Here is a 10,452-nt window from a genome sequence, read left to right on the forward strand (position 1 = left end):
TCATTGGCTGCCAGCAGTTTGGCAGATCGAATCTCATCAGGCTCAAGGTTGACTCAGCCTTCCATCCTTCCGAGGTCGGTAAAATGAGGACCCAGATTGTTGGGGGCAATATGCCGATTCTGTAAACTGTTTAGAGAGGGCTGTAAAGCACTGTGAAGCGGTATATAAGTCTATATGCTAAGTGCTATTGCTATAACTTGAGTAATAGTTGAAATAAGTTCATTTTTAGTTGCTAGTGCCCTTAGTATGGCAGTTCCCATCTCTGAAAAGGAAATCAGTCAGAAATCCCAGTTTAGTTTTGCAGCTGCTAATTGTAGAATATAATCTGTTGACTATATTTTAGAGAACGTCAAACATACTGTGCTGTTAGTATTGATGAAAGAGGATAGTTAGATAATTCAAAAAACTTCCCGATTCATATTTTCTGCTTTTGGGACACAAGCAAAGAATTATTTGCCCTCAGAAATCCCTATTAAAACTGATCTAAATTTAGATGAGTACATAAGTACTCACAGGGCTCGATAATTGATTGCACAAATTTAACATTAATAAATACGTTTAAGCATAACTAAGAAATATCTTCCATGTGAAGTTGTTTATTTATGACATTGCATTTACTCACAAATAAACAAAAAATATTAGATGCCAAAATACACATCCCAAAAATAGGGCTTAGTTCATTCACAAGTATATGGTAATATACTTGGTACCCATATATCCCATTTATATTCGAGTATAAGCCCTTTCACAAGTTGATCGTTGAATTTTTAATAAAAATATTGTAAAAAATGGATATCCATGAATTACCTACAGATAAGCTATTTGTGAAAATTTCGCTTATCTGCAGGTAGTGCATTTTTCGCAGTGTGTTACATAAATATTTGCAGGTTACCTTATATGTGGATGGGCTCATGCAGGAGTATATACACTAACCACTAGGAGCTTTTCTTCCTGGTAATATAGATTTGGTTCCCTTCTTTCATCCTACAAAAAAACCCACCTTCCTTCAGTCAAATGCTTAAAGTATTTAACTATTACAGGCCTAGATGCACTACACTAAAATGAATTATTTTTTATTGATAGCTTTAGGCAACCATCAAGCTGATACTGTACATATATAAAAGTAAAATATGTTGAAATTAGCTTTGGCGTTTTTCTAATAGTATTTTAGGAAGGTTTTTATTGCTGCACTTTCATTTTGTTTGTTTTTTTAATTTCCCATCCAGTCATAAAACTTGACATTTCCTGAGAGTCTCCCTTACTATGACCACTGGAATGACTGAGTAGAATCTACATTTAAAAAAAATCAGTGCCTGAATTTGAAAAATTAAAAATGTTAATTAGTGGGATATTATGTACAGCTTTCTTTTTATTTTTGAAGGGAAACAAAGTATCATCTGTCCATGTACAGTAGATTACTCCAGTATTAATTGCTTTAGGCTGTGTATAAAACACTTGGTAATCCAAATGGAACAGGTTCAAATGATAGCTTTATAACTCATTTATAGAAATCTGGGATTAAAATGATTTTACATTTCTCAAGCATATGAAATTTCCTCACAGTGGGCTACAATATGAACCCAGTATTTCCCAAAAGTGCTGATGTCTACTCACTATTTCAGATACAGGTAGTTCACAATTTACAGACATTCGTTTAGTGACTGATTCAAAGTTCAAAGTTACAACGGCTCTGAAAAAGGTGATTTATGACCAGTTCTCACACTTATGACTGTTGCAGCATCCCCATGTTCACTGGTCAGCATCCCCAATTCAGACACTTGGCAAGTGGAATTTCCTAATGACAGTTGCACTGTCCTAGGCTTATGTGATCACCATTTGTAACCTTCCTAGCAGAGTTCTGAAAGGCAGAGTCAATGAGGGAAGCCAGATTTGCTTAAAGACTGCATGATTCACTTAACAACCGCAATAATTCGCTTAACAACTGTGGCAAAACAAGTTGCAAAATGGGGTGCAGCTTAGTTAACAACTGCCTTACTTAGCGATGGAAGTTTTGGGATCAATTGTGGTCGTAAGTCAAGAACTACCTGCAAAGATAATTACCACGTCTGCAAGCTAATACTGTATATTTGAATATAGGCTAAGATTGAAGTTACAATCTTCAGTACAATAAATAAAGCAAGCCTAACTAGTTAACTAAACTTACGCTTCATGCTTCTTTTGGTTTACATTCAGTGTGGCTTCAGGACAACAAATTATGCAGTATATGATAAAGATTTGGAGAAAATTATATTCACAAATAGTAAAGTCTTGAATCAAGCTGCACACCTGGTGCCATATAGTAGTGTTGTTTTCTTGACAACAGTATGGATTTGCTATTACCACTTTTGGAAGTGTTTTATTTAATTTCCAAGGCTAGACCATTGCTTTTCCTGATCCCATCCAGGTATTAATCTGTCTCTTAGCTTTTCCAAGAACAGTTAAGATCAGCTATGTTATGCCATTTGCTGTGGTGTTTAGAACAAATGTTAAGTAAATAACCGTTGAGTGAAATTTGTACAGAAAACTGGCCCAGCTGCTCTCTTGGCAACAAAACAATGCTTGGATCGAGAGAAGCTTATGAGCCTGTGAAGAGCTGAGAGTCACTGGCTTTTTCCTCCAGTAGCTGTTGTGGCAAAGAATCCTTGTGTTTTGGGAAATGCTTTTAACTGTTTTTAGAAAGACAGCCACAGGCATGCAGATAAATATGTATGATCATGCTTGGGGCCATTACCAGTATTGGAACAAATGTAATTTCTAATGTCAGAAGTCATCTCAGGACATAATTGAAAATTTTCAAAAGCAGATTTAAATGTGATACTTACTTAGAACCTTGATAATTAAAACATGCCCAGTGTCATTTTTAGTCCTTGTAGAATTGTTATTATTGAATTATTGATTGTAGTTCCAGCTTGCTTTATAAACCACTTTTTTCTCAAACAGGTTCGCTCAACAGGTACATTAAAGCATAAAATGTGGATGAAGATAACATTTAAAATAATAGCAAGGGGTGTGGAAATAATTCAACATATAAAACGAAAACTAGGCAAAAAGCAGAAAACGTAAAAGCACTAAAATAGTTTTTAACATTGCAAACATTTAAAGAAAAAGATTTCTACTTTGCTTGGAATGAAACATAATGTATATACCCAGTAAATTTCCCTATAGAGGTTTTTCCCAAAAAAATAGGATGATTTTTTATAACTCTTACAGAGTTTTTTTCCTCATATGACAATGGGATAAAAAGTGATAGTGGAAACTTAAGCTATTTTAATGCCTGTCCTCCTAGGCAGTGTTATTTTCTTTTCAATACAACATGTTTTGCTTCACACCTGTGTTGTTGAGATTGTATCAAGGCTTCAGAATTTTGCTGCATGCTAGGCTAGACACAGCCTGCTTATAAGATGCTTCAGAGCAGAGTTTTTGTGATCCCAGGCATACAGCATGAAGATAAATTCCCACGCATATTGAAACTTGCCTAACCTCCAGTAGAGTCTAATTCTATAAATTCTATAAATAATTCATTTGAGAGTCAACTTTTCCTTCATTCTGTCTTCCCATAGACTTCATGATTTCAATTTTAGCTCAGTCTATTAACTTCTCTTCCAATATGTCGTTACTTAGGGGATCCAGTAAAGTTACTTCCTGACCAAGAATTTTAGGTTTCTTTTTCTTATCAACTACCGGTATCTCAGTTGAGAGTCTCATATAATTAACAAAGGTGACTGCCAGAGTAGGTGTTCAGATATTACAATTGGTCTGTGTTATTAAGTAAAGAGCTCTATTGTGTTTTCCAGATTTGTCTGTTGTTTATAAGATCATTGTTTAACTTTCACACTTCTCAGTATTTTGTTCTGTGCTGTTTCTGGATGAAAACAGACAGAATGAACTTATGTATGAATAATGTCTACTGAGAGAATGGAATTAGACTAATGTGTCTGCCCTCTGTCAGGACCTAGTTTATGATCTAAAAACTTTAATCTTTGGAAGATGTTAATGGCATATTTGGAATGGAGTAGTGTCACTTAATCGGGAGAGGTCTGTACTTATGTGCTGCATCACACACACACCCATGGTTCAGTTTCCTGCTCTTCTATTTTATTATCGTTTTAACAATGCTTGCAATTCTCCCATTCCAACTTGAGAAAACAGCCATATTGCAGTTATAAAATGGTCTCTGGAGGTCAAAACAGTCTATGATACTTTAAAGTTATTGAGTGACATGCTCTTGAGAACATGAATTACAGGTTACAACAATTTGTTTAGTGACAATTCGAAGTTACAAGTTCGAAGTTGAAAAAAGTGAGTTATGACTGTTTTTCACACTTATGACCATTGCAGCATCCCCATGGTCATGTGATCAAAATTGAGATGCTTGGCAACTGACTCTTTATGATGGTTGCAGTGTCCCAAAATTATGTAATCACCTTTTATAACCAAAGTCATATGGGGAAGCCAGATTCACTTTTTATTATTATTATTATTTATTAGATTTCTATACCGCCCTACTCCCGAAGGACTCAGGGCGGTGCACAGCCAAACAATAAAAACACATACAATACAAAATTTAAAAAATAGAATAAAATCAAATTAAATAATTTTGGCCCCGACAAATTTAAAACCCCAAACTTTTAAAACCAATTTAAAATTGAATATATAAATACTAAAAAATATTTAAAATTTTAAAAATCTTTTATAAAAAAGGGGGAAAATTAGGCCAGGCCGGCCTGGTGAAATAGTAAGGTCTTTAAGGCGCGGCGGAAGGTGCGCAGATCCGGGATCCTCCGTATCTCTGGGGGGAGCTCGTTCCAGATAGTAGGTGCCCCCACAGAGAAGGCTGTCCCCCTGGGGGCCGCCAGTCGGCATTGTTTGGCTGACGGCACCCGGAGGAGCCCCTCTCTATGGGAGCGTACCGGCCAGTGGGAGGCTATTGGTGGTAGTAGGCGGTCCCGCAAGTACCCGGGTCCTAAGCCATGGAGCGCTTTAAAGGTGGTAACCAAAACCTTGAAGCGCACCCGGAAGACCACCGGGAGCCAGTGCAGCTCGCGCAGGAGAGGTGTTACATGGGAACGCCATGTCGCTCCCATTACCACCCGCGCGGCCGCACTCTGCGCCAGTTGGAGCCTCCGGGTGCTCCTCAAGGGGAGCCCCATGTAGAGAGCGTTGCAATAGTCCAGGCGGGAGGTGACAAGGGCATGAGTGACCGTGCGTAAAGAGTCCCGATCCAGAAAGGGACGCAACTGGCGAATCAGGCGAACCTGATGAAAAATCCTCCCGGTCACGGCCGTCAAGTGCTCTTCTAAAGACAGCCGTGAGTCCAGGAGGACGCCCAAGTTGCGAGCCCTCTCCGTGGGGGCCAATGATTCGCCCCCAATAGTCAGTGATGGCGTCAACTGACTATATCGGGACGTCGGAAACCACAGCCACTCAGTCTTGGATGGGTTGAGCCTGAGCCTGTTCCTCCCCATCCAGATCCGTACGGCCTCCAGGCACCGGGACATCACTTCAAGGGCATCGTTGGGGTGATCCGGGGTGGAGATGTACAGCTGGGTGTCGTCAGCGTACTGATGGTACTCCACCCCGAAACCACGGATGATCTCGCCCAGCGGCTTCACATAAATGTTGAACAGGAGAGGCGAGAGGACCGACCCTTGCGGCACCCCACATATGAGGGGCCTCGGGGTCGACCTCTGTCCCCCTGTCAACACAGACTGCGACCGGTCAGAGAGAAAGGAGGAGAACCACCGCAACACAGTGCCTCCCACCCCCAACTCTTCCAACCGGTGCAGCATGATACCATGGTCGATGGTATCAAAAGCCGCTGAGAGATCTAACAGGACCAGGACAGAGGAGCACCCCCTGTCCCGAGCCCTCCAGAGATCATCAACCAACGCGACCAATGCCGTTTCCGTGCTGTACCCGGGCCTGAAGCCCGACTGGAACGGATCCAGATACGTCGTTTCATCCAGGTGCTGGGGGAGCTGTTGCGCGACCACACTCTCAACAACCTTCGCAACAAAGCGAAGATTGGAGACCCGACGATAATTTACCAACATTGCCGGGTCCAGGGAAGGCTTCTTGAGGAGAGGCCTCACCACCGCCTCTTTCAAGGCGGCGGAAAAGTCACCCTCACTCAGCGAAGCGTTTATAATCCCCTGGAGCCAGCCTCGTGTCACTTCCCGGGAAGCCAGTACTAACCAGGAAGGACACGGGTCCAATAAACAAGTGGTCGCGTTCAGTCTACCCAGAATCCTGTCCACGTCCTCAGGGGTCACAGGATCAAACTCATCCCAGATAACATTCTCAAGACCTGCCCCTGTCTCTCCCCCTGAGACTACCCAGTCGGAGTCCAAATCTTCCCGAATCTGAGTGATTTTGTCATACAGATACTGAACAAAATCCTCGGCTCTACCCTCCAAGGGGTCCTCCCGCGCTTCCTGGTGGAGCAGGGAGCGGGTCACCCTAAAGAGGGCGGCCGGGCGATTATCTGATGACGCAATAAGAGCAGCAAAATAACTACATTTCGCTGCTTTTATCGCCACTAAGTAATTCCTAATGTGGGATCTTACTAGTGTCCGGTCAGATTCAAGAAGACTGGCCCTCCAACTACTCTCTAGGCGTCTTTTCCGGCGCTTCAACTCCCTCAGCTCCTCGGTAAACCAAGGAGCCAATTGAGATCGGCGCCGGGTCAGAGGCCGCAAAGGCACGACCCGATCCAGAGCACCAGCAGCCGCCCTATCCCAGGCGGCCACCAGGTCTCCAGTCGAGGCGTGTGCCAGAACCTCAGGAAATGGCCCAAGCTCCGTCTGGAATCTGTCAGGTTCCATCAGGCGCCTGGGGCGGAACCATCTGACCGGCTCCGCCTCCCTGCGGCGGGGTGCAGCGGTTCGAAAGTCGAGACGAAGGAGAGAGTGATCTGACCATGACAAGGGTTCAGTAACTATATCCCCTATATCAAGATCCCTCAACCACTGTCCAGAGACAAAAACCAGATCCAGCGTGTTTCCCCCTGTGTGGGTAGGGCCATGAATTAACTGGGTCAGGTCCATAGCTGTCATGGAAGCCATGAACTCCCGAGCCATCTCTGACGTCTCACCCACGGACGGCAGGTTCAAATCCCCCATAACCATAAGCTTAGGGGTATCAACCGCCACCGCGGCGATGACGTTGAGTAGCTCGGGCAGGGCTGTTGCCACGTGGCAGGGAGCCAGGTACGTGATCAGCAAACCCATCTGAACCCCATGACCCCATTTCACAAAAAGGGATTCACAGCCGGCCGTCTGAGGAACAGTGGCCTCCCTCGGTCTCAGACCTTCTTTAATGATAACCGCTACCCCCCCGCCCCTCCCCTGTGACCTCGGCTGATGGAATGCTTGGAAACCTGGCGGGCACATTTCAACGAGGGGAACCCCCCCCTCCTGGCCCAACCAGGTCTCCGTAATACCTGCCAGGTCCGCACCCCCCTCCTGAACAAGATCACAGATGAGGGGGGCTTTATTTACTACGGACCTGGCATTGCACAGCATCAGCCGAAGGCCTGGGTCCTGAGGGTCTATGCAACCTGAGGAGCGAGTAGAGCCTTGGGGGCCGGAGCACGCCACCGCTCGTAGACAGCGAGTGCGCACTCCCCTAACACGATATGGCCCCCTGCTCCTGCCATATCTACCCCTCCCACCTACAGTACTGATGTTCAAAAAACTATCCGGACAAGCTCTAACCCCCCCCTCGATCCCAGGTCCTCCATCCCCCACACCACGCTTCACTGCCAGACCCGACCCTCCCCCTTGTGGGTTATCCCCCATACCCACAGCCCGAATTCCAATCTGACCCTCCCCCTCCCTAGGACCCCTTAAAAATTTGACTAAAAATTTTGTTAAAAAACCCCTCAATCCCCTCGTTTTCACATGCCACCTCTCTGGGTCCCAAAACCCTTCCTTGAGGTGGGCCCTCGATAGTGAGGACGGCCACATCTGCGAGAAGGGGGAATCTCGCAGCGCAAGAAGATCTGCAGTCGTATACATCTCCAAAATGCAGCGATGGAGGCCCAAAGCTCAGACAGGGGACTTCACAAAAGATGTAACACAGCCAATTGTTCATCGATGTGCTGTTGGTGTCTCAACTGTCCTCCCACAACAGCAGGAGGGTCCTAAATTATCTCCTCCAATGGGGGCGACCTCCGGCCTGCCCTCTCACAGCGGAACCCCACGGGGCCGTAGATTGAAAAAGTTCTCCCACAGACAAGAGCCATGATGTAATAGAGGACCCCTCAACAGTTGCATCAGTTTGGCTGACAACTATGTTATGAACTTAATAACTGGAGTTATTCATTTGCCAACTGTGGCGAGAAAGGTGGTAAAATGGGCCGAAACTCACTTAACAAATCACTTAGCAACAGAAATTTTGAAAAACTATTTTGATTTTTTTCAGCTTTATGTCTGAAACCAGGATCCATCCTTACTCCTGGTTTGTTTTTGTTTTCTGCCCATCTGGATTTTGTATGAATATATGAAAACAGACAAGAAACTTACCATGGTTATTTTGTTTCCCTGAAAATCTGGCTTATTGTTGCAGGAAATCAACAGTAAAGCAATTTCTGGCTCTCTGCAAATTGGGGGTGGGGGTGGGGGGTAAAAAGCCAGAAATTAATTAGCTCAATCATGAAAAGTCAGTCAAGATTATTTTTGAATACTGCATTTTGTGTGTGCATGGTGTTTCTATCTAACAATTCTTCTATTTAAGTGTGCATGTATTAAAATGGGGACCCTTTGGCTTAATCTTGGAAATATTCAGTATTTTTATTTGAAAAACTAAGGGTGGAAGAAAATGATATTTTAACCAGATACCTAGCAGCTTTTTAGTGATTTGAGACAATGGGACTTTTAATCAAAAAGCTCCACTCAACCCTGAATTAATATTTTCTTTTTTGCATTATACTTCATTCTGTTATTTCAGTTCCTGAGGGTTGCGTGTTGAAGAGTCTGATCTGAAGCAAATATTACAAGAATAGTGTAAAATTTTAGCTGGTTTAATACATTTAAAGGATTGTTGGCTAAACCCATGTTATCGTTATGGGTGATAATATTATCTTTCTGCCATTGGTTGTTGCAGTTGTAAGTCAACTCAGACCCGATTATACAATTATTCCAATGGTGGTTAAGTGAATTACTATGGTTATTTCACAAATCACTCAGTTGCTAAGCGAATTCAGGTTCTCCAATGGGTATGCTTTCCCAGGGATTGGCAAAAAAAGGTTACAAATAGTAATCACATGATTGTAGGATGCTGCAATCAGTAGTAAATGCAAGCCAATTGCCAAGCACTCAGATTGTGATCACATGACTCTGGGTACCTGTAAATGCAAATGCAGTTCCTAAATCAGTTTTTCTAAGGCCCTCATGACTTCAGAAGATGGTTAAATGAACAGACGTAAGTCTTACCTGTAAATAATATTGGTTAACAATTTAGGATATTCATTGTACTATAATGTCTTCTCTTGGAGAAGTATTTAATATAGCACATAATATGCAGTTGTTTTCTGCTGAATTAAAACAAAGTAGTGCATCATTTCTTATATAATAAAGGGAAAATATTCCCACTACCTGGGAATTAGGTATTACGACTGTCATGATTAAAAGTGCATTTTTGGCAAGGTAGGAGCAGTAATTAGGTCCTAGCATTAACAGTAAATTTCATTACACTTATTTGCCAAAAGTAAATCCCTTCACGTTATTCTTTAGCAAACCATTTAGTGCAATACATGTTTGGTTCCATTTTTCCACTTCTATCTGTTCTTCTTTTTGCCTGTTGCAAGTTCACTCTATTTTATTTATTTATTTTGCCTTATGTTTTTCTTTAGTTGAGGAACTGGACAGTTGAAGAACTTCAAAGACGACTTGGGACACTCGATCCCATGATGGAGCAGGAGATAGAAGAGGTTCGCCAAAGGTATCAATCAAAGCGGCAACCAATTCTAGATGCCATTGAAGCAAAGAAAAGACGCCAGCAGAACTTCTGAGGAAAACCTGGCAGTAGAATAGATGTCCATCATTCCTTACAATAAACTGTTCTACAATAAACTGTTCTATGACTACTGTGTAGGTGGATTTCTATTTCTATTTGCTATAGCACCTTTTCTAACTCAGGTATGCCATTGAATGGAGTTCTCATGAAGAGATCATGCTTTGTATGAATGGTAGATTTTAGATACATTGCATGTTGCTTTTGAGAAATCCTGACTTAGCTGGGAGCTAAACTTTGTATTACAAATCAATACAAAAGTAGGAAATGGATTTGAATAAGATTGGTACTCAGACTTTACAGTTTTTACAGTTCAGTTCCAAACAATATATATATATATATATTAATATAATCTATCAGAATGTATAGTACACATTTATATGAAAAACCCAAGTAACTAGAACAATAATTCTGACGTGATGTTCTTGGATGAAGTAT

General features: G+C 42.4%; 1 protein-coding gene across 2 annotated transcripts in view; it reads left to right on the plus strand.

The window, feature by feature from the left end:
- STK4 (serine/threonine kinase 4) overlaps positions 1 to 10,085 on the plus strand; it is a 73,190-nt gene extending 63,105 nt beyond the window's left edge. For both annotated transcript variants that reach the window (XM_034413893.3, XM_034413892.2), the window contains exon 11: positions 9,854 to 10,085. In XM_034413893.3, the coding sequence (XP_034269784.1) occupies positions 9,854 to 10,012 (159 nt within the window). In that variant the 3' untranslated portion in view covers positions 10,013 to 10,085. The remainder of the gene's footprint in view (positions 1 to 9,853) is intronic.
- The last annotated feature ends 367 nt before the right edge of the window (positions 10,086 to 10,452 follow it).

Source organism: Pantherophis guttatus, chromosome 3, assembly GCF_059756535.1.
Source record: "Pantherophis guttatus breed Tessera chromosome 3, ASM5975653v1, whole genome shotgun sequence".
NCBI lineage: Eukaryota > Metazoa > Chordata > Lepidosauria > Squamata > Colubridae > Pantherophis > Pantherophis guttatus.